The following is a 25,152-nucleotide window of genomic DNA, read 5'->3' as shown; positions in this document are numbered from 1 at the left end:
CTATCATCGACAAACCCAGCAACTTGGCAACAAAAAACCATAATATTGAAAGGTCCACCGAAAAATGTATTTTTAATTCAAAAATAAAGTCAGCAGAGGTCCTAATTGTAGCTATTATGAACGTTCCATTAACAAGCTCAGATTTATTGACTGTACTGTAAAGCTCTCCTATTAAAGGAAGCTCAGAAATTCAATTTTTCCTATGCTTTTCTACTTCTAAAGCCCCTGGCTACTCAATGTTAGAAAATAAGAAATAATTATATTTATTCAAATTCCTTGATAGAATATTGAAGCCTGCTCAGATGAATACCCCTTCTAAATGAACACCATTACCAATAGATCAAAGAAGAAGAATGTCTAGCAAATGAACGGGGCCAAGGGAATTAATAAAATACACATCAAACATTGAAAAACCGAGGGTTTGGTGGGTGTTTTTTTTTCTTTTCTCCTTTTTAATAGGAGCACATTTGCGGAGTGATAAAGCAAAGGATGTGGTTTTCAAAATTCATAAAAAAGCATCCAAACAGAGCGGGAGGTAGCTGATGTTCAGCACTTTTGAACATCCAAGCGGCTTGCTCGAGCTGCTGGCTGAAATTCTTCACGTAACAACTCTTGACAGAGAAGTCAATTCTCTCTCCCCCCCCCCCCCCCCCCCAAGGTAAAAGTTTTTCTTTCCACAAGGAAAATAAGAACAGGTAACGCCGCGGGAGGGAGCGGCAGGCGGCCGCGCGAGGCGGACACCCCTTCCCCGCCGCTTCTGAGGGGAGCACGGTCGGGTGAAGGGGGACGGGACCGCCCCGCGCCCCTCAGCCCGCCCCTCACGGCGGCCCCGCCAACGGCCGCGCGCAGCCCTTGCCGCCGCCCTAGCGGCCGGCGTCGGCGCGAGCCCCAGCGCGCCCCCGGCCTCCCGGGGGGAGCGGCGGTAGCACCCCGCCCGTCACCGAGCCTTCGCCAACGCAGCCCGCCCCGGCGGCCGCCGGCCAGCGCGGAGAGGCCAGGGGTGAAACGCGGGCTGCTCCACCGGCTGCCTCCCCCGCGCCCGTTCCCCCTCACTCGGCCGCACGCGGCCCCGGGGGACGCCGCCCCACCCCGCTGAGCGGGCAACCGCGGGCACCTCCCGGCCCGGAACCATGGTGCTGCGGCCACGGGTACCCGCCGGGCCTCGGCGAAACGCTGCACATCCCCCCCCCTCCGCCCCTTCCCCTCCCAGCCGCCGGACCTGGCTGCCGGCGGCTTCCGGCGGGGCGGGCGTTCGGCGCTATGGGGCGGCCGCGGCGGTTCCTGGAGGTGGCGGCAGAGGGGCTGGCGGGCGCCTGCCCGGCCCAGGCGCGGTTCCTGCTGTAAGCGCCCCACGGCGGGGCGGGGCGGGGCGCGGCGCGGCGACCCTCGGGGGGAGGGGGGGAGCGGCGAGGGACGGCGCGCGCGGGCTATTAGGGGCAGGGGCGGGGAGAGAGCTAGCTGCTGACGCACGCGGGTAGCCCCGCCCCCGGTCCTCGCGCCTGCCGTGGCGCGCCGCCGCGTGGTCGGGGCGGGGTGACGTGCCGTGACGTTGTGCCTTTCTCCCGCGCAGGTGGACGCTTCGCAACTCCCGAGGCGAGTGAGGGGGCCCGGGCGCAGCCGGCGGTGCTGGGGTCGCTGCCCTGCTGCTAAGGAGGAGGAAGAAGAGAGGGGCTCCCGCTGTCCCTGACGGGGTCCCCGCAAGACCATTGCAGCCCAGTGGGCGCTCCTGCAGTGGGAGAGCAGCACGTCAGGGTTGCCCGGGCAGCTGAAGGGCAGGAGCATGGCCCTAAGAATGAGGCCAGGCTTTCCCCTTTTTCTCCATTTTCCCCTGTGCTGCCTCCACAAAACTGTGCCAGGGTGGGCTTCAGGGCTGCTGGCAGAAATGGCATCCTTGCTAGATAGCGGGATCCAGGTGTTTCCTCAGGGTTTTAGAGAAAGATGCTTGAGCCCAGCTCTGGCAGCAGGAAATAAGGCAGACACAGGACCATACCTCTTACTGTTAGGGCTGAAATTTCTCTCAGAGCGTTTCTTCATCCCAGGCTGAGATGCTGGTCATCTCCTTGCACTTAAAATGGGCAAAGAACTTTTAAGAGGCTTTGGTGTTGCTGATCTGGCAAAAGAGTGTGCCTGGATGAAGCTCCCTGAGGAACTGTGAGCCTCTGTCATTAAAGATTTTTAGGAAGGAATTGCATTTTTCCAGTAAAATTTACTATTACATATTGTGTAAACTTATGCTGTGCGTAAAGTTAGCATTAATTGTGCTCAGCTGAGCCCATACTGGTACACATACTGGTGGTCAGCTTCCTTTTGTGTTCTAGTTGTGTCTGAAACATACAGTAAAATAATCTCTGCGTAGGTAATGTTAAAATAGAAATACACAATTTTAATGTTTGCCTACAAAACATAATTATTTCAAGTTTTACTCTTTTACCTTTATTAATTTGTAGATAATGAAGGTGGATTAGAAGGGGTATGTCCTTACTGCTTCCAGTTCCTGGTTCCTGATAGCTGCCGGGTGCGTCTCAAACCAAAGATGAAAGTGACTCCACAGATAGAGAAAATTCTTAAACGAGAGGCAAAGAACCGTAAACTTAATATGAAACAGACAAAGCTTTTGAAAAAGTACAGGGAGTCAAGAAGCATTCTGGTAAGGATATTTCCTTGGAATTGCCAAATACCTGATAACTTCCCTGAAACCTTTCAAGGGTATAAAAAAGAAGATATGGAAATCTTTCTCTTAGAAGCAGAGTTCACACCTAGACATTTTTTTTTCCATGAGCATATAACTCTTCCTTTCTCTTGGGATAACTTCTCTGTTGACAGCCAAAATTTTTTAAGTCTACCCTCCACAACAGAGAGATCATGAGCACAACGACAAGAACAATAAACTTCCCCCCTCCCCCCCCAAAAAAAAAAAAACAACCCCATGTGTCAGAGAAGCTACCCAAACAGCTCTTCCCTCCCCGTGATCGCTTTAGCAGCGGTCTGGGTAGACTCTGCAGATGTCTAAGAGCTTGCTGAAAATTAAGTAATTTCTTCCTGTCAGGAAGGACATTTCCACTGTTTGTGCTGTGTCATTTGCATAGCTTTGCAAAAACGGCAGGAGTGGCAGATTTTTTGCCTGTTCCTTTCTGCCTGTGCATGCTGTAGAACTAGGACCAGGCAACTCCACTAGATGCAGAACCTTAATACAGCCATGTAGATCCTAACATCCACTAGAATCCCTAGAAATCCATTGCTAAGAATACCCCAAAGCATACCTAAGAAGAAAAAGCTGCCATTGAATGAAGTCAGGCTGGTTTTGCCAGGATGCAAAGCTTGATGTTTACTGCCTTTGTTTCAGCTGTGAATGAGTGGGCTTGAGTGATGCATAGACTGTCAGTTTTATCAGTTGTCTAAAAGTATATTTAAAACCTAAAAGCTTTACTTCGTTTATCTCAGTAGACCATCACAGCTACATCAGATTATTGTTACCTTGAGTACAAATTGAATTTTTTACATTTGTCTGAATATTACCGTTTGTAGGAAGCCTTTCAAAACTAAACCACGTAGGTAATTTAAACAAGTTAATGTTGCTTTTGGGGCTTCAGATCTTTTTCCTAAAATTACTCAGGAATATAAGGTTTAATCACTATTTTTTATAGTAATTACTATTATTTGAAGAATAATAGTATACTTTTGATCTAGTGTTGCCAAGGCATGCACTACTATTAAGACAGGTTATGTGAATGAATGTTTTAATAAATGAGGCAGCACCCTGTTGTGCCCAGCAGTAGCTGGCATACTTGGCATTTTCTCAGATGAGAGTCTGCTGCTCTGGGGAGTAAAATTTGCAAAACCAAAAATTACTAAAGAGTCATTAGCACAAACTGAGGAAATATCACAGAGGTTCTCAGCTGTCAGGGCAAAAAAAGGTCCTCCAGAAAGGCACCCTTGCTATTACTCTCTCCAAATTGTAGATCACAGCTGAGCAGCAGAAAGGGCATCTGAGGAGCTGGAATCTTTGCTTTATTTTTCTGGCATCACAAGCCTTTAGTGTAGGTTAAGAACTGCCTCTTTAGATAACTGAGTAACAGTGTCCTACAGAGTTACGACAGGTCCTTAGATTTATTCTGTAGCTGGAGAGGTTCATAGGATGCACTGTGCATTCATATGAGTAGTTTAAAATTCAGTTTTAAATAGGTCCAGTTTAAACTCTAGGTAATATTCTAATCTTGGGATGTAATTAAAGTTTGCTGCACTTGTGTTATGCTTGGTTCTGTTTGCATTTGTGCTGTGGGTTATGATTTAAGTATTTTTGGCCTTAAGTATTTAAAATACTGTCAGCAACTTTGACAGCTTTCAAAATTAGCAATGTAGATCCCTAGAATCTAACACCTGAGACTTGAGAAAATGAAAATTCAAGTGTGGTTGAAAATTAAACCAAGCAACAATATGACAGGTTGTCCCTCTGATACCTTTCTTAGCAAGTAGAACTTGATTTGAGAATGCTTCTGCTGTGAAATGGCATATAACATGAACTGTTTCAAGGCTTTTAAACTTTTTGGAGTTAACTGTATATGCAATTCAGAATGGAAAGTAGCTGTGCAGTGCTGTGATTAATCACTAATTCCTGCGCTGTAAGGTGCTCACCTCCATTTATATTCCATGGAGTGCTAAATCATCATGTGATGCTGGTTTTTTTTTTCCCATCTGAATTTCATTTGGAAGAACTAAAAATACATCAATAACTGAACTGTATAAGTTAATGATCTTTCTCTCTTTTTAGTTTGTTAGGCTGGCAAAATAACATCTAGAGACCGTCAAAGCACCTTACTGAAAACATTTCATTTCAGCATCTCTGAATGTAATTCTTACTAGGCAATCTGAATTTAGGTAAATTTACACACTTTGAAGTGAAGACCGATTTGGTATGGATGTTTTCAAAACTGCGTAGACGTTTTTGTCACATTCTGTTGAGTAGGTTTTTCTAACCAGAAACATCACGCAACTGTGTTTTTTCAGTCAGTGTAATGGTGTGCCTCAAAAAGTTGTCTGGCTGTATTACCCTCATGTCTCTTAATCAGAATAGTTGCCATGGCAGTCTCTGTGGCTGTCTGACATTATCTGTTCTGATGCACCTCTGCAACATACTGTGCTGCTGGAAGTTCCCTGCAGCCTAGAAGCAAACAGAAGAGAAAGTGCCCCTTGTTTAGAACCTTCTCTGTATTAAGTATTTTTGCACTAACAGAAAGCCTCTTCTTGTTCAGTAAGGCTTGCTGTTGTTAGTTATGGATGACTATTTTTGAGAGTTTGGCAATTTAAATATTTTATCTCAAGACTCCCTGGAAAATGTGTAATATAACTTCACCAGGGATAGAATATGCTAATGAATTTAGATCACACTGTGTATCATGTTTTTTAGCAAAATATGAATACCCCTTATTTATACTCAAGATATCATATCTCCGGTTCAGGTGCTGTTTCATCTTTCTGTTTTGACACGGCTGTTTTCCACATTTCAGTGTACAATGTTACATTCAGAGTTATGGGTCCCCTGAAATTAGTTGCTAGGGGACTGGAGTCGTTTCTAGATAAACCCACAGAATGTGCTTGGCTTAAAAAGCCTGAATGAAAATACTAGGTGTACAATGTGTTGCTTTTTAATATCTCTTGTTTCACTTAAGCAAATACTTAATTTGCATCAGGATATTTGGAGAATAGTTTGGATGATTCTTACAATGGCTTTATAACATAAATGTGGAAAGACTGAAAGAATGGTTGATATCTCCTTTCTTCTCTCTGTAGCTGGTAACTTGCAACTCATGCAACAAAACAACAAGACATTATGGTAAAAGCAGGGATTTTCTGGCTACCACAACACATAATTCTGGCACTCCAAGTACTAAATCTAGCCTGAGGACACCAGATGTAAAAATGCAGCCTGCAAACAAAGCAACACCTGTGAGCGGCAGTAGGTTGGGATCTAAAGGGAACACTCCCTCATCACTTCCCAGGTACCAAGGGGCACTTGCTGAGTACAGCATATTCCGTCTTGTTGGGGAAGGGCGTCATCTACTGATTTCAGATCAGTCACTTTGTAAACTTTAAATTGATAACTAAGTATTTTTCTTCAGTGGTCTGATTGAGGAGGTCAGTTTTAACTGTTCAACCTTTAAAATCAAAGATTCTAATGAAAAGCAACTGTGTGCAAAGAATGCACAATTACGTTTTTGTCATGCATGTGAAATGTCGGGCTTAAAATTTGCATAACAAAGTTATGCTTCTGAGTGCTCATTTTCACATGAAAATATGCTATTTATGTCCGGAATTTTTCACTCTGGTAATATATCTGCACTTTCATAGCTACTTTATGTTAATTCTGCTTCCTCACCTTTAAGACATTTGAGTCTTTGTTTTTCAGAATGTGTGTATCTGGACAGGCGACAACCGGCTCTGCTTCCAAGACTCGCCGAAATTCCAAATTTCACTTTTCTAAGCTAAAACGGATGCTTAACCTAGAAGAAAAAGAGAAAAGCCAGAAGGCAGATTTGAAAACCTTCTTGACTTTACTTTAGTTATACATTATTTTAAAGTAATAAAGATAACAGCAATAAGATTTGTTCCAGTTTTAGTAAATCATTGGTGACTTCTTTAAGACTCAGGCTAACAGCACGTACCCTGGGAAAGCGTAGACCATCATTTTTAGAAGGAAGCCCTGGTTCCAAGGGGGCTGACTGTCCGCCAGAGGGAGATGAGAAAACAGCCCATCTAATACGCTTGGGAATCTTGAACATGCTTTGCAGTCTTTAATGGCCCAAGAATTAAAAGCCAGGATCTGTGCTCTGAGGAAGCTGACAAAACTGGATCCATCAGTGGGTCCAGCGGGGCCAATGGGTAAGCTGGCAGACCTGAAAGCAATTTGGGGGTGGGGAGGTGGCAGTCTGCGCCACCTCACTCTCCCACTGTTTTTAAGATAATGCATCGCAACAGAATTTAAAAGATCTTATCCCTGCTTTGCATGTTGAAGTAAAACAAAGACATTTTCACCAGCACTTTCTGCAGGTACGATATTTTCAAGGGTCTAGTGTGGTGTCCTGTAGCGTTCCTGTCTTTTGATACCTGTGGTAATTTAAGCGCAGTCCTTTACATGGCCTTTACAAAGGCTCCAAAATAACTTACTCTTTAAGACAGTGTACATACACAAAGAGACATAAACTAGTGTATCACCAGATTCATTTTCTTCATTTTCTTAAGAATGTTGTCTGTGATTTGGACTGCAGACAATACTGCTCCCAGAATAACACAGAACCTTGTAAAACTGCGCTCCAATGTGGGTGTTCTCAGTAGCGACTGGCAGCCCCACGCTCAGCTGATCAGCAGAGGCCTGATTTGTTACTGCTGCCAGAGAGGAGGCACAGTCATAAGGAATACGGGATGTTCCCTTTGAAACTGCTCTGGTCTACTGAAGTGGGTCACATTTGTCTCGTTCAGAAATGACTACGGAGAGAACCTCTTTCTTCAATGTCGTTTGCTTTTATTGCCCTTCAGAGTTGCTTCCTTCCTGGGCTAGGTTTGCCCTGGACAGCAGTCAACTCGTCGCACCCAAGCATTTTGATGTGAATAGACCATTGTCAAGGTTAGAGCGGTCTCTGCTATCAGATTTTACGTTTTCAGTTTGGCACAGAGGTAAGAAAGGACGCAGGAAAGTCACCATTCAGGACTGAAATTATAGCCTGCCCTGTGTATAGTCTGCAGCGACAGTTCTGCAAATTGTGCTTCAGATTTCCCCTCTGAAGAGGGAATCAATCATTTAAAAACATTTAAATTCTTGGGTTTAAAGGTCTGTATTTTCCCTTTTCTTTTTTTTTTTTTTTTTTTTTTTGTATTCTAATGAATAGTTTCTTTTCAGTGTATTCATACACCATGAAGACTGTGTAAGAAATAGGACCAGCAAATAAGTTGGCAGACTTGAAACCAATCCAGGGCGGGGGAGAATAGTTTGTTGCAAATTCTACTGACAGTCTCAGAGACTGGCATGCAACCCTTTTATATCTCCTGTACACTTGCACAGTAACTTTGAAAGGTTCACTGCTGTGTGTTTCTTATGTACGTGTAGGATCAAATTAACTGTCATTCTTTGATCAAAATACAGACCGTGGAGTTACGCCTTTTCCAATGTAGAACTTGGCACCTGTTGTTGCTGTATTTATGGTCCGGTCCTCTGGAAAAATACTTCAGTCTTGTTGATAGAAAATGCATTATACAAAAGTATTTGAATAACAAGTTTTGCAATAGATTTTTGTATTAAAAGTACACGTATTAGGTCCTCTGCAGCTCTGCTTCCTACAGGGCTCGCGTGAAACCAGCATGGACATCTGCTGTGCTTTGAGGTGTGCCAGCATTAATGTGTTAGACGAAGAGTATGCTTTTGAAGGTGTCCCAATTGTCCCTGTTTACTGTGCTTTTTACACAATACCGAGTGGTCTCAGAGGACATGAGTCACATCCCTTGTGGAAAAAACAACAGATAATGGATAAAAGACGTGATCCAGGTCACAGCCAGGGTTCTGGAATGCTAACAGGCAATCTGTCCGCAGGATCACAGGGGAGCTACTCTGAAGTACGCATCTCTAAAAAGTGTATTGTGGCTGCCGGGCACTGAGCTTCAGGTATGCAGCACTCCAGGGGTACTGCTGTTACAGTGCTGTTTGTTAGCATAGACAGAGTCCTGCCATGCTCCAAACAACATCTTTTTCTTGTAATTACCAGAGTTGTCTGACATGTCCAGATGTGGTGTTATAGGTGATCGCTACTGCAGACTATCAGACTTGACTTTGGGAAAAAAGGAAAAAAAGCCACTCAGTGTGTGCCATTCCTTGTTTTACAAGCGTGCTTCAAAATGCTGGTGTTTTCTTTCTATCTGAAGTGCTTCTGTGTTATTCCTGAGCCTCTAATATGGGCTTTTTCTGTTACTGGGTTTTCACAGAATCAGGGTATTGAATATATTAGTTCAACAAGGAGAAGTATAAGATCATGCACCTGGGAAAACATCCAGGAGTGCAGCACAGACTGGGATCCACCTGGCTGGAGAGCAGCTCTGTGGAAAGGGACCTGGGGGTCCTGGTGGACAGGAAGCTCAACATGAGGGAACAGCGTGCTGCTGCAGCCAAGAAGGCCAACAGGGTGCTGGGTTGCATCAAAAAGGGCATCGCCAGCAGAGATAAAGAAGTCATTATCCCACTCTACTCAGCGCTTGTCAGGCCACACCTGGAGTGCTGTGTACAGTTCTGGTCCCCGCTATACAAAAAGGCTGGAAGGGGTCCAGAGAAGGGCCACCAAGATGATCAAAGGACTGGGAAGCTGCCATACGAGGACAGGCTGGGAGAGCTGGGTTTGTTCAGCCTTGAGAAAAGGAGGCTCAGAGGGGATCTCATCACCATGTACCAGTACTTAAGGGGCAGCTACAAAGAAGATGGAGGTTCCCTTTTTACACGGAGTCACGTGGAGAGGACAAGGGGGAATGGGCACAAGTTGCTCTTGGCGAGATTCCGATTGGACTAAAGAGGAAAATTTTTCACAGTGAGAACAGTCAACTGTTGGAATAATCTCCCCAGGGAAGGGTTTGACTTGGCCACGTTGGACACCTTCAAGAGTCGTTTGGGCAGGGTGGTGGGCCATCTTGTCTAGCCTGTGCTCTTTACAGAAAGGTTGGACTAGATGATCCCTGAGGTCCCTTCCAAGCTGGGATTCTGTGATATATATCTATATATATACACACACATGCATATGTATATACATATCTATATATATGATGTATATAGTTATATACACACATCAGATGTATATCTATACATATATATATACACACACATCCCTATACACGCATCTGGTCCTCTCTTCCGTTCAGATTATATTACATTCCTGTACTCGATGAGACACTGAAGGTTAATTACTGGCTGTGACAGACAATCGCTGAGCCTCCCTGCTAGGCCTCGCCACACAGTGTGACTGGTTTGTGACTGAAGAGCAACTCTTTACAGAGGGGAAACGGCCTCGCTGATTTCCGTGAGGCCAGAATTTCACCCAGACTTTGTGAAGCAAGACCAAGGCAGCTCTCTTAAGCGTACACCCCTGCGTACAGGTATTTAATTACAGAGCGAGTTATTTCCCAGCTCGTACAAATTCTACTTACACAATGGTATGTTATCATGGACATTAATAGCATTATACCATATATTGAAAATGTTACAAAGTCTGTCTTAATATAACCAGCCCAACTAAAGCTGTTTTATTTTGAAACATCTGTTTGAGCCACTTTCCATTTTTGAGCACTGGGAACCTCGTGCTGGCACATTACAGCTGGTTCCCTCATGCCCAGCCCCGCCTCTGAAGAGATGCAGACTTCAGCCGAATGATACGATATATGAACAATATTTCTTCTTAAGAAATGTACAGTTCCAGAGGTATGACCTCAGACTTCTTAATGCACTGCTTCCCCACTGAAAATTGTCACACAAAATACAAATCCAGAGAGTAATAGATTTCGGAATTAGTAGCGGCCACTTCCCCAGCATCGCCGTGAAATTTTGTTTGACTCGTGTAGGGAGCGGTTTACATTAAAGCCATCTCACGTCACGAGATCGACTAGGCAAGCAAACAATGACTTCAAAGATGTTTTTACAACATTTTATTCTATTAAATATGAAAGAGCGTACATACAGGTGTTATTCCGAGGACATAAATTACACAAGGATTACACGTTCTGTCAGAAAAGCACAATAATGAAACATCTTTACATTTCAAACTTCTCTTGTTAGCTTTTAACAAATGAGTCTATTTCTGTTGCAAACAAGTAACGAGTGCTATTGAACTTTTGCAAATTCCCACAAAAACATCATGCTTAGTAGGATACTTCAAATATTGTAAAGATGAAATCAGAATTAGATTTCTAAATAACAAGATGGAAGAGATTTACTACTTAATCAAGATAAATGACACACTGAAATAGGAGCCGAGACAAAATTGGTCATTCATTTAAAAAAAATTCCACTTCAGACACTACATTTGAGTCTGCTTTCTTTACTTGCAGGAACAGTCACTGTGATTAAATGCATGACTAATGAGCAGAACTGGCCCTAAATATTTATAAATGTAACTGTCAAATTTCAGACGTGTGGGTTTTCTAGTTCACTAATTTTTCCACTGAAAAAAGCCCCCACACCCATCAGTCTATTGGCTTCCGTTTCAAAAGGTTGAAATCCAGCTCTTCTATAGAGGCCAATCAGGCCTATGTGTGATTTCCGTGTCTTCCGTGGGCCTCTGCACAGGGGGCTCCTGCATCCTATCTACATGTTTTGGGTCACCCTTGAAGTACCAGGCTGAGTTAGCACTGACTTTGTGAGAGCAGCATTAGCCTGTGAAAGTCCTAACACATTGTCTTTTTAAACTTCAGGTAAACAGGAATGTAATTTCGTCATAATGAAAGCTCTCAGTTCAACATTCAAAAGACTACCCAGATAAAATACATAATAAGCATGTAATTTGGGTTGTGTTGCTAAGGATTAACTGAGGGGTTTTAATATATTAATACAAATATTAACAGAGTGAAACAGACAAGCTAATGTTACCTGCAGGCTGTAGTTTAATTTTCAAAAGGAGTAATGAAACACAGTTTCTAAGAATGGTAATTTTCGTAACTAAGGACTCCACATCTATTTTTAAAACCACAGAAGTGGGATAATATTCCTGATATCTTTCAAAACATTCTGCAAAAACACAGCTTGAGCCTGCAAACACTAGAATATACAAGCAGTCCCAGTGACCTCCAAGGTAAGCATTCTCACATGGCAGAGAGCTGCAAGAATCTCTGCTTTTTTCAGAGAATGCTCAATAAAAGTGCAATATAGTGAAGCAAATTATCTATTATGCTTTTATTATTAGATGAAAAATGTTCAGACGTTTTATAATTGTGCCTTTTGTAGGGTGGGCTTTCTGGTTTGGGCAGAGTCAGACCACGGTAGAAGAGACAGGCAGGGTACAGCCACACATTTTCTTTCCCAGGGTGGTATCACCCCAAAGCAGTTCTATTGTAGAATCCCATCTACGGCTAAAACATTGTGCTGCCCAGCTTCACACTGGTGCTTCTGTCCTGAGGAAAGCGGACATTTGTTTTGCTTTTCGTTTCCACCCAGGCACGTTCTTCCTTTCAGCTCCTAACCACCCCTCCTTTCTCGACCCAGCCTCTTTTCTTCCTGAGATGTCAGAAGTACGCATGTTAAGCTTTGGAACCTGAGAATTTGGAGGTATTTTTTGATACTACAGGGCTGCATTCGTATCGTACCATGTTATCTCCTGCTATACTATTACAGTTACAATATAAATCTTCTAACTAGTTCATACCTGATGCCTTTCCCATATAAATAAAAAACAACGTACCATTCAGCCACTAATATATGACACTTGCTGTAAGAGTGACCTTGACCTTCCGCAAGTCCTCTTTTCCAAACAAATATTGAGGGATCATTTCCAAAAACCCAGCTATGAAATATTCCTTGAAGTAAACAATTTCACAGTCAAATAAAGAGAAAATATATCCATAAAATAGCACTCTCTCAAAATTAAAACTTATATACATCAAGAAGTTCAGATTTTTCCTCATTCTTTTATAAGTTCTACATTATCTGTAGATAAGCAACATTATCAGTAAGAGTTATGAATAGGAAAAACAAGTCTAGTGAAGTGTCATGTCTTTTTCCATACCCGTGGGAGATAAAGGAAATTCAGCATTCCACTTCATTATAATTATTTTTAATTAAGGTAGAAAAAGACTGTTTAAGCTTAATTCCCTATGGTTTTGAGTATCCAAGACTTAGATCCTTCAATGCACCCTCAAGAAGCCACGCCGCTGCACTTATAATCACCTCTGGGTACAAATTAAGTTTTCCATGGATGGGTTTCAACCATGAACTTGCTATTTATCCTCCTTGTTTTATGATTTGTTTTATAATTCTTAATAGATAAAGCTGTTTTAATATTTATCACAGATTTGGTGCTATTCTTTAGCAAGACTGAGCTTTAACTGCAACTGTAATGCACAAACATGTATATAAGAATTTATGAGCTGAGTTTAATGTACCGGAACAGAAATATTTAAAATATAAAAATTGTACCTGAACATTCATTTTCTTATCAAGAATCTAAGCTGAAAAGATGCCAATAAGCATTATTTTTATTTTTCATGTTAGACTTCAGAGAAACACTCCTCTGGATTCATTACAGTTAGCTCTTTTTTCCTATGGAGTGGAAAATTGCCACTCAAAAAACTTACAAATCTTTGGACAGCAAGTGAGCTCTGAGGAACTATTCTCAGCAACCTTATCTGTCAGTCAGAATTTTTGATGAAATTAGTATTCTACATTGCTTGCTATGGAATGCTATGTCAACAGCTTGTCATTTTGTCTTTTGGGTTTTTTTCCCTACTTAATTCAGGTCTAGTTCATGGCAGCTTCCATGAGAAAAGATAATTGGACTGAGGTGCTTATGTTCAGGTGTATCTATTTTAAAGAGAAAGACTATTCTCTGTTCACATCCAACAAGTATTCTAGCAATTAGCCCTGTAGAAGTCAATACCAAGTGACAGATCGCTATCTTCAACGATTTCACTCCAAGACTATTTTGAATTGTTGTGGTTTTTGAAAAGGAAGAATAGATTTGTCTAAAAAAAATTGCTATCATGTGAGAAGGAGTATTCAAGCTTGTAAACTGTGACCTTAACTTATGCAAAACAATGTCTGACAAGTGCAAACACATGAGCAAAATGCAATCATTAAATACTCCAAAGATATATACAACTCAAACACTTGCATCCCAGGTTTTTAAGGTCATCTACATGCCAAAGGTACAGGTAGGCATTTTAAAAATCATTCCTCAACAATTACGTGCCTAATTCCGATCGGCTGAAAAGCCTAAACTTTCTGGCAAACTGCTAGATGCCTGTCTGTATCTTTAGGTTTTGAAGTGAACTTAAAAGCTGGTGCATAGTATGGTAACAAGGACTTTTCACAAATTCAGCTACCTGTAGACAAATACCATGTTTGTGCCACACAAAGGACTTTTTTAAAAACAGACACTCGGCATTAACTTTCCACTGTTTGACTTATACACAGGCCTGAACTCTCTCCTCCTGTTCTGTGAGAAAAGAGGATTAAGATCTAGAAATGTTTGCTGGATCGGGTGAAGGTGGGGGGCTGGAAGCCCACACTGGCCTCCAGGGCTTCTCAGTGGAAGATGATGTACAGCATGGCTGTATCATCGTGTTGCTGCGTGTATGGATGGTACATGGCATTGTCAAATTTTAATAATGGGCATTTAACAATTGGGACAGTTTAGAGAATGACCTTTCAATTTAATTAAAGCGGTAAAATGGCTTCACATTTCTGGGATTAACCTTTTTAGATGGAGACGGATGTTCCAGAAAGGGACTGGAGTACAGATGAATGGTCCCTCAATTGAGAAACTAAGTAGGTGTAAAAAGAAAGCTACAATTTTGAAACATAATTAAACTGGGCAATTGTATAGTTTCTTACTTTGACTTTTAAATGATACTAAAATATTGCAATATTTTGAGTCATTTCAAGATCTGCTCAGTGTAACATTATTTGTTTTCCAATACAAAATTGGTTTCTAACCTTTACTTCAAAAAAACCCACCTGACTTGTTTTGGGAGTGGGTAATTTAAATGTAACGGACAGTAAGATCACTTTTAACTTTGCCTTAAATTGCATCAACCTTCTTGCAAACATAAGCTTGTGATTTCCACATCTCACTCCCTCGCTAGCAACTGAAATGTCTCGAGTCAGAAGTATGTGTTGATTATATGTTGATCTACCTTAAATAAAGGGTACGTAAGAAAAATCTTAACATGTTTTTTTACAGGGCACCCAACTAAAATCTTTACAAAAGATAAGATAATTATCCATTCTTCAATGTAATAGACACAGATGCCACTTTTATAAATGTACCCTATTGTTCACTCGCCAATAAAATAGTAAACAAATCAACTTTTTTAAACCATTTTTATAAATTATTAGAGTATTTTTACTGACACTCTCCAACAATATACAAAAATAATACTACAAGAGTACCAATCAGTCTGACCTACCCCTCACTTCACAGAAAAGTAGAGGTTATGGAAGGATGTTCTTGTAGATCAATCATCGTTGTAGATGTCTCCTGCAAACGGTAGGTGTACGTGGCTGCCCGTGACATTGGGGAGTCGAGAGAGATCAGGCAGGTTCTGGATGCGTGACCTGAGTTCTTTCCGTACTTGGGACACTCTGGCTAGTTTGCGTTTGTACTCCTGTAATGCAGAAGAATTCAACGTGAGGCTCTTCTGCTAATACCATTGCTACTCCTTACTGCACTTGATGTTTTCCAAATAAAGTATTCCTCTGCAAGTTAGGTGATTAACCATCCTTTAACAGGTGAGAAGCCAGAGAACTAGGTATTTTGGAGGCAGAGGCATCAGCTCTAGCATTTTCTCAGCATCTTACTTCAGAATCAGAGACATGAGATTATTTTGCTTTGAGTTTTAAGTAAATAAATGCTAAACAAGGAAGACAATCCCAGTTAACACAACTACACACGCCTAGTAGAGTGGGATTATTCTTAGAAGCTGTATTAAGGATAACTGATGCACATACTCTATCACTCACAGAATATGGGAGGATAAACTTACTGATGTCAAAGAAGTTACTTTAAGTCATACCAATGAAAGAATAAGAAACAACCAAATACCACCTAACCAGGCCTGTTGATCAGCCCCACCAAGCTGACCAATCACAAGTATATTGTATTAATTTCTGAAATAAAAACTGTATTACATCAGTGTATATATGGATCTAACCCTGCGTTTTCAGAAACTTTGAACTCAGAACCTAGGATCTCACATGGTGTTGGAATACAGGTCAAACCACTCATAATTCATATATGTATATACGTAATGATTATGAGGCACTTTCCACATGAAACAACATTATACAATAAATTATTTAGCGTTGTAAACCAGTGCACTAGAATATACTTAGTGCACACCTATGAAGAATACGAGACATAATGGAGAATATCAGCTTGTATAAAATGAACAGTTATTCCAAAATGTAGGAAGATTAGGGTACAATTTACAGGAATATTTACATTTCAAAAACTCAGAAACACATTTCTTTGGAGAGCAGAAAAGAGTAAGCATTAGCAAGCAAAGCGGCGCTTCATGAAAATGTACTGTAATTCACAACACATCAAACGCAGCTGCGTTCCAGTGCGGCTGCGGGTTTTGCTGCAGCCTGGGAATGGCTGGAAATAACAAAAAATAGTTAACCTACAACTCAGATAATCAGCCCATGGGTAACCAAGATCTCACAATTACAACCGCTTCCAAATAACAGTGGGGGGAAAAATCAATATCATCCTGTAAAAAGTGCCAAATATAAACACTTGAAAGTTCCAGCAAGTATAAAAACACCATGCAAATGTCTATAAAAGATATCATGCTATTTACAAGGTCTAAACATAATTTTTAACATTCTTCTACACTGTTAACAGCATGGACAAGGCCAATGAAAAGACGTTTTGGTAGTGAAGTCCAATAAAGTAATACAAATGTTACACACCTGGGGCTGGGACATGATCAAGATAATCTGACACGGTCCAAGACACATAAAAATGAAGCTTGTAACTACTAGCAGCAGTGTGGCCTTCTTACCAAGGGCAGTAAGACAACCACAAGAAAACTTAAATTCTTAATGAGAAGGTAATGCATAGCTAAAAAAAAAATAATTAACTCTTTACATAGAAAGAGAGAAAAAGGTGTCCCTGAATTAGGATCATCAATTCCTTGATATAATTGATATTTAAAAATCAAATACTACATACAGTTCAGAGTTTTGAGATACTAAACACAGTGAAAATACTCTAGATGCCTAGCCAGCAGAACTGTAACGCTTGGTGATGGTACGCAGGGCAAAGCAGTGTTCCTTTTATGATACAGATGACCAAAAAAGTCTTACAACTGCAAGTCCCGTGGCCGTAGTAAAACTGTCACTTGCTCACATTTGTCCAAAACATTCCCTCTGGTGCAAGTGACTTCAGGACGTGGCTGTGGAAATGAAGGGCTGTATCCTGATACTGCACCCTTACAGTAATGCCCAAAGGCCACAAATACTTTACTGTCCCATATCTAGTATTACAGCAGCATCCAGAGACCTCAGTGAGCTGATTCTGTGCAAGAGTCAGTCCTTTGCCAACATGTAAACAGCCAATACCAGAATGCTTCTTGCCCTTTTCACTATCTTAGTCCAGATTGCAGAGATATACTCCTGAATATTATTTTAGGGAATAGATTTTAATGTCAAAGATAGCTTTCAGTGTATAGTAAAACAAACAATTTGGCAATATACAGACTACGAGTTAACCAGAATCACTATTTCCAGAAGCAGGATGGCTGGAGATTGGCATTGGGCAATGGGGGCTTTGAGCAAGCTTGAAGCTAGGAGTCCTGGCCTCCTTTGTGAAAGATGTACAGAAGAGGATGAGTAGAACACTCAAAAGGCACAAAATTAGCAAAAGAAATTAGCTATAAAATCATTCCAGCAGTTTATTCCCGTAAATGGTGTTTGAATCAGCTGAATCCTGACTAAGTTCATTCTCTGTCAATGAAGAATGTGAAGCAGTAAATCAGTATGCCTTCATAAGCTCGAAGCGTGATGCTAGGCAAATATGCACAGATCACACTTAGCATCTATATTCTCTCAAGACTTCACTCCAAAACCTGAAATGTGCCTTAAATTAGATTGCCAGTTGCTTGACTCCATTAAAATTCCTTTTAGGTGATAATGATTCATTTCCATAGTAACATCACATTTCTAACATCCAGCATTTTCCACATAAATTTTGCCTGGGACTTGTTGCCTAGTGAATATCAGCTAGATCAGTATTACTAACAGTAGGTTCCTCTCTCTCACCATGGAAAATGTTCTCATAAATTTGGTCTCCCATATAATACAGCCTTCCTCGTCTCACCAACACCTTTAGCATAATGCGCCCTCTCAGGAAGTCAAAACAAGTGTTCCTTGTGCCTTCTCAGAAATACACACCTCTGAGAAAGTTTGCTCAAGGTTTTTACTGTAAAACTAGAGTAAATAAAAAATTAAATAATGTTTTATAGTTGAGTCTCTTATTGATGCAGTATAAACTACAAAATGCAATTTTAATACAAGATTGGTAATCCAAAGCACACGCGAGATCTGCAGCTACAGGTTAGATGTCCACGACAATCCTTCCCCACAAGTAGAAATATCATTCGCCTTATCCAGAGCACATCGTTTTCCATGACACTCCCAAAACCATTCTAGAAACCACTGGAAATGTCGTTTTCATCCTGGTGAGCAAGTCCAAAAGAGGGCTAATTTTCAAGTACAGTAACTTAGCAGTTTTGAGGTACTTTCAGAGGGGCTGCTTTTCACTGTTTGATTCTATTTAACATCTCTGGTCACTTCAGAAAGGGTTTGCTTATATATTTTTAAGGCTGCTACCATAGTCCTGGCATTACCTAAGTAGTCCTGGACTGCTGGAATACAAGTATCAAGTACTCATTATCAACAATACTCATTACATGTACAACTTTTATTATTTTATAACAGCATGCACATGTACCTACAACCTTCTCCTTCAGTGTGTATATTGAGAGTGTGACTTAAAGCAGAGGAGTGAGAACGGGGATATCTAGGTGTTACTTCTGATATTGTTGCTCCGTTAGAAATGCTGTATACTATGCGACCGAGTAAAAATTTACCCATATTGTTGACACTTTTAACTACAGAAATCCTCATGGAGAATTTCCGTTTCATTTTCATTATGTTGATTTCAATATATACTTCAAATTATCCCTGTGTAAATGAGCCAAGATTCAAGCTATTTACTTGAAAGTGCCAAGGACAGGCAGAAGTATGATGGGGTTTTTTGCTACTCAGAACATAATTTCCATTGCTTGCTACCTGTGGAGAACCTTACTCTTGGGATATATGGGCAACCTGATGTATGGAACTGAAGTCTCTTCAATTTCTTCAGCAGTCTAAGACAACACTGCTTTCAAGCAACAATTTTTTTGTACTTCCAGTCATAAAAGTAGGTTTATGAGATAAGTAGAACTTATTTTGCTCATTAGAATCCCACTGATTACTACAGTTTCCATTACTCGACAGTGCAGAATACAGATATTTTGTGAAGGCAATGTCAACAACATATGGATTCCACACTTAAATAGTAATTCTCTATCAAGTAAGTACCAGGCAAAAAAGCCAAATAACTTTTGATTAGACACTACAATCATAATGAATAATAAAAACGTGGGCAGGCTAAACAAGCCGTGCGCTGCAGAGAATGTTTTCCCTTCCAACTGAAATAGGCTGAAATAGATCTTTATAATATAGAGTTCCTGCAATTACTGTAGAGAGGTGCTACAGCTAAAACAACTTGGAACTTCACATATACGCTTTCGCTTTACAACATTAATAGGACTTTGAACCCTCTTCTGATCACTAAGGCCATGGCATGTATCAAAATACTGTGTGGCAGAAAATGCATAGCAAAGCGAAAGAAACAAAGTCTGATTCCAAAGCAAGAAAAAAAGGTTTGCAGAAAACACAAATATTTAATCTGCACCCTTGTTAGCTACAAAAAGAAAGGTAAGGTGGAAATCAATACTCTCAACATAGAAAAACAAACCCCAAAATGTTTAAAAGGCTTTCAAGGTGTTGAGGGCATGTGTGGACATCAGCATCCACGGTCTGTATGTACACTGTATGTAAAACTGACAACCTTCCAGTTTCAGGTGCAGACATCGGAGCTGTGTCACAGAGCAAAGGCTTCTCATGCACTGTGTCCAACAGCACAGAAACCACTAGAAATCTTCAAAGGCTCAGCCGAAGGCAAATGGCATGTGATACCCTGATAACTAGATTTTGAAGTTTAGAAATGCGGTGTTTATAGACTCCACCTTGTTAATATCTAATGCCTCACCCAGTCTGGGTATTTTTCTGCAAAGATGACTGACAACTAGACTTGAAGGAGTCAGGTAAGCCTCACTATCACCCTGGAAAACAGATGAGCAGGGTTAAATTTTGTGCTGCCTTTAAAAATTTGCCATGGGTCACGTTCCGCACCAGTATGATTGAAGGCTCAACCTATTTACCAGTGTTAAGGATGAACAAAACCCTGAAATAACTTTCATTTAAGACACTGAACAGAGTCTGAACACATCTATATGCTTCACACACACCCCCAAGGTTGAAAAATCAAGGACAGCTATGACAAGCTTAGGAACGGACTGACTTGGATAACCTTCCAATAGACATTTTGCCTGTTTACTAGAAAATAGATTTTTGGAAGAAAGCTTCAGCTTCCCAGTATGTTAGCATCTATCACTTTTCCATTATGTCTTACCACATTTAGAGAAAAATAAATGCACTGAAGCAATGAGCACCTACCTAGTGACTGCTTTATTTTCTATTGTTCTATGCGTTGCCCCACACATTACTTACTGTACACATTACTCTATGCAGATTTACTAATATTTTCATAGGTTTTCTAATGGCATACTTCACCATTACAAAGCACAATTTATTCTTCAGAAAAATTCTTTGAGCTAACAGATCAAAATGAAATGCATCATCTAATTTTGAGTATCCCATTTTTCTTAGTACTTAAAACTACCATGAACTTAATCCTTCAAAGCAAATATTCTAAATTAAGTTAAAATATTAGGGACGACTCAGCTTGTCTGCAAATGCAGCAACAGAAAGCAATGAACTCAGAAGTTTGAAACCCACAGACTAAACTAGTGACCATCTGGGGAAAGCTTGATTACGTCACTCTGTCTACCACCACCTGTTACACTGTGGTACAGACAGGAATACACTGCAGATCTTCAAATCATAAATTCCTGAGTGCAGCAGTAGTAAGCAGGAACAAAGCATTTTACCAGGACATTTCCCATCTGAAGGGTGATTATCAGAAATGTGAAGACCTTCACAGTGGTCACAAACTATTCTCCCATTGCTTGAAAATGCGGTTCCCTTGTCCAGCTCCTTCCAGCCTAGACCTGGGTCTCATATCTCATTCACCCCAGTCTTGACTCCTGGTTTCCATCTCCATTCCTTGAACACAGCTCCTAGAACCTGCCTCTTTGTCCAGCAAGGCTGTTCAACGCCTCTCAGACTCCTGTCATGCCTGCATTCACATGCAATAAAAACACTTACACCTGGTTTTTGCCTAACTGTTCCCATTTCCTTTCTTTCTGGCTCCATATCTGAATGCCTTCCTCTCCAGTCCTGGGCTGCACTTATCTCTTTGTCTACAGTTTTGGCTGCATCTGGTTCCAGTTGCACCTATTTCTCCCCAGTCCTATACTCAGCCTGTCCCTGCTCTCTGCTTACATATCTCCATCAGATCTATCACCTCATACCAGTTTTTGCTTCTATTCTCTTAGTCCAAAGGAATTCCAGTTCCTCCCATTTCAGTCCTGCATGACATGCCTCTCTGGCTGGTCACTGCCTTTCTTCTCAGACAGCTGATCTCCTATTCCAGTCTCTACTGTAATGTCTAGATCTGGATTCCTTTGTAATCTCTGCAGCCTCTGGTGCCAAGTTCCATGGGAACTTGTCCAAGTTTCACATTCAAACCCATCGGCTTCCACCTCCCCATTACGAAGACTCATGGGAGCCATGGACAGCCCACTCATGCAAGAAGTGCTTGGCCCATGGCCAGCCTAGCGAACGGTATACAGTTAGAACTGCGGGAGAAGCCTTCTTCAGCCCAAGCTGGAAAACTCTCTGGCAGAAAAGCTCTTCATGGAAGTTATTAAAGTTTTAAGACATCTCTGATGAGCATATTAAAAGTATTCTCCAATTTACTTCCATTAAATTCAGGTTGATTTTCATTAGTAAATCAAAATGCATGCCCCTGACAGAAAGATTTCCTCATGCCATAATATTTTGAGAAAGAGCATAAATTATGTCATCCTACGGAAAAGGTCACTTTGTAAAATTGTTTTATTACAAATTTGTCCTTAGCTTTATTCTTGAAGATTGTGTTAGCAAAAAGTTGGTCAATGTTTGGGAAACTTAAAGCAAACAGGGACTTACAAGCTTAATTACCAGGCTCACTTAGTTTATATTTACCTCCATTGAATCACAAAAGGTCCACAGTGATGAATATTAATTTATAATATAAGTTTCTATTTAAAGACATTGATTTAATTAGAGAGTGTCTATGGGACAATGATTTCATTTAAAGCATTTCAGGATGACAGACATAAGCAGCAGCTTAGAAATAGCTTCTTGAAAATTTACCTATTCACAAACTATCTGGAGGAAATCCAAATTAAAGGATATCAGGGTTCAATTTTGAAGGAATCTACGAATGAAAAAATGTGATGGTCTATTAGAAAAAACACATCTTTAGCAATGCATTGAAGAACAGTTGTGTAAAGGCTGTAGGCTGAAATATTTACTGACCCTAACAGCTGAACTGTAAAAATTGTGTACATCAGATGCACATTTCTCATTTCATGCAACCCTTGCCTGCAGATCATTACAACAGTCTCAGTTCCAACTTCAGAACCCACATGTGCAACTCATCTTTCTAAAGCTAATGCTGTGGGTGTCAAACCACAAAAATGTAGACTTTGATGTTCATTATTGAACAGAGACAAATGGGCATCTGAAAGTATGAAGAGTCTGTAAAACCCAGACTGCATGTAACTATTTTGAAGATGAAAAGTGTATCGGAGAATGGAAGTAACACTGTAGGTCACTAGGTAGGGGATTTATCTGTAGCTAGCCAAGAGAAAACTGTTTCAGATCATCTTCTTTTGTCAAAGACAGATCTACATAAAGTAGAAGCATGAGACCTAGTTTTAATGTAAAGAGGTTAAGTACTAGTAGCAGTCTAATACAAGCAGCAGAGAGCTTAAAGCAAGCTAATGTATATAACTTTTACAACTACAGTGTAAAGCCACTCAGTGTTAACTTGTGAGCAAGAAAAAATGAATGAGAAGTGTTTGAATCAAAAGCGCTTTATTAACCTGAGATTGGGTATTAACTATATTTCAAGTGAAAGAAATAGAAGTGATACAGATAAAGGACCTCAACTTTCTGCTACAGGTGAGCCCAGGCTGTTGACCTTGTTCATGTAAGTAATCTACCAGTGCAGGCCTATCTATGCAAAGCTGGTCTTGGATATTTTGAATAAGCTCTTCCAACTATTGCTTTTTAAATTATTTCTGTCTTTTATTTTCCCAGTTCATAAATTACTCCTATCCAGCCTGAGGAAACAGCTGTGAAGGACAACTACCTTACAATTCCAGAACAGTCTTACCTGAAGAGCACGTGGCTATTTCTTAAAGAGATTTTTTAGAGACTGGTTGTCAAAAAAAAAAGCCAAGAAATGCCAGGGGAGTCATCCAATGTGTGTACACTCTAATAAATTTTATCAGCTATAGAGTTTCATATTACAATTGTCAACTAATTCTCACAATTTCATTAAGCAGGTTGAAACATCCAGTTTAGAGACATGGATTCTAAAGAGGATTTAGTTACAGCTCAGAGATAAACATTTGCAAGCCTGATTTGCTTTAACGGTAGTTGGAAGTGCTCAACGCCACTTGAGAATTGAAACTATAGTTTACATGACTAATGAGAATAATTATCTGTGTAAGACAAACTGTTGATATGCTGCATGGTAATTTTGTTTCTCTCTCCTTTATGAGTGTGAAACAGATATTTCAAATGCAGTGTTCAGTGATGGGGACGGGAGCGTGAGAAAGGTAAAGCTGGAAAGGGAGAACTACACAGCAGCAGCAGATATTCTGACTTATTCTTGAAACTGCCCTTCATATGTCCTGTGGGAATATCTCAAATGAAAACTCCACCATGCACGAAGCAAGCAAACCGCACCCTTTTTACAGCCAACAAGAAAGGAGCAGAATCTTAATTTCCTAGCTATACACATAGATACAAGTTCTGTCATTTAAAAAACAGCGCTTACCCTCAAGCTTTAGTATTAAAATATTACGATGAGAAAGTTTTGCATAAGGGAAGCGATACCAATAGATAGCACAGAGGAATTACAAGAAAAATTCACAATGTAGAAGTCTCTTATCAAACAACAAATTTCAGGCAGCAAATTTGGCACCCCCACCCATTTTTTACATTACTTACCCAATTCTAAATTGATCAAATAGCTAGTTTTATTTTATAATAAAAAGGGTATAAAAAGAGGTTGTCAGGGCAAAAATTATGAGCAACCAGAGAAGAAAAAGTCTAGAGAGAAAACAGAACACAGAACAAGTAAACAACATTAAATCAAACAAGAAAAGACATTTACAGTGTTTTTCCTGAAGTTCTCTTTCCCATTATGAACCACTTTCCTCCCAAAAGCCTACAGCTTGCAATAACCCCACTAATGCACATCCTTCTGTGATCTACTGATAAAAGAAAATATGTATCAGAGGTTAGCAATCATTTCTATCTAAAATGTCTTAGATTTTTAAAGCATCTTTCATCCATTCAAGCCACCTGCATTTCATTAAAAAGGTCTTTAAAATTATTATCCTGGTTTATATAGAAGCTCTAAGAGTACCTGTGGGGTTTCTGTTTTGTAGGTCTGTAATTCTATCTAGCTGTGAATGAAGTGACCTTGGAAGATCGGATCATCAGGAGAACATAGTAAGTTAAATGTTGTTAAAGTAATTTATTACTATGATATTTACAAATGAAATCACAAGTAATTCAGTAGACACGTTACAGAGGAAAACTGCAAATAATGTACAAAATTCGTTTGTTCTTTCAATTTTCACCCAATTTTTAATAAATGTGTAATTTTGGAATGGAGGGGAACACAGGGAAGAATTGTTTGTGAAGTACAGCATTTCAGCTATTCCTGATAAAGAATCTAATGACTGAAATTTCTGACTATTGAGTAAGCAGTAATAAAACATCTAAACACAGTTACTCTTCTTCATCAGTTCTTTTACTGTATTACCTAAACTAGTTATTTGGATTTCCACAGTGTTGGAAAAAAATTGAATTATACAAAGTAGTAAATCACTTAAATTCCC

The 25,152-nt window shown here is 40.4% G+C and overlaps 2 protein-coding genes across 2 annotated transcripts in view; one reads left to right on the top strand and one right to left on the bottom strand.

Annotated features, from left to right (window-relative positions):
* Window positions 1-901: 901 nt before the first annotated feature.
* On the top strand, window positions 902-6,598 carry RMP24 (ribonuclease MRP subunit p24). The gene is made up of 5 exons (XM_075084403.1): window positions 902-1,340; window positions 1,571-1,593; window positions 2,448-2,647; window positions 5,788-5,996; window positions 6,404-6,598. Exons 1-5 carry the CDS (start codon window positions 1,261-1,263, stop codon window positions 6,555-6,557), a joined length of 666 nt encoding a protein of 221 aa, XP_074940504.1. The 5' UTR covers window positions 902-1,260; the 3' UTR covers window positions 6,558-6,598.
* A 6,391-nt stretch (window positions 6,599-12,989) lies between these two features.
* RPRD1A (regulation of nuclear pre-mRNA domain containing 1A) overlaps window positions 12,990-25,152 on the bottom strand; it is a 43,160-nt gene continuing 30,997 nt past the window's right edge. The window contains exon 7 of the mRNA XM_075084402.1: window positions 12,990-15,339. Within this exon, the coding sequence (XP_074940503.1) occupies window positions 15,190-15,339 (150 nt within the window). The 3' untranslated portion in view covers window positions 12,990-15,189. The remainder of the gene's footprint in view (window positions 15,340-25,152) is intronic.

This window comes from Phalacrocorax aristotelis, chromosome 2 (genome assembly GCF_949628215.1).
Source record: "Phalacrocorax aristotelis chromosome 2, bGulAri2.1, whole genome shotgun sequence".
NCBI classification, from domain to species: domain Eukaryota; kingdom Metazoa; phylum Chordata; class Aves; order Suliformes; family Phalacrocoracidae; genus Phalacrocorax; species Phalacrocorax aristotelis.
The sequence above is the reverse complement of the archived record's forward strand: the minus strand, read 5'-3'. Positions and strand labels throughout refer to the sequence as shown.

Bases quoted from the DNA above. Each gene is read 5' to 3' on its own strand.
- RMP24 (XM_075084403.1), top strand. From the start codon at position 1,261: ATGGGGCGGCCGCGGCGGTTCCTGGAGGTGGCGGCAGAGGGGCTGGCG. The intron at 1,594-2,447 runs GCGAGTGAGGGG...ATTAATTTGTAG, and splicing joins GACGCTTCGCAACTCCCGAG to ATAATGAAGGTGGATTAGAA. The intron at 5,997-6,403 runs GTACCAAGGGGC...TTTGTTTTTCAG, and splicing joins ACTCCCTCATCACTTCCCAG to AATGTGTGTATCTGGACAGG.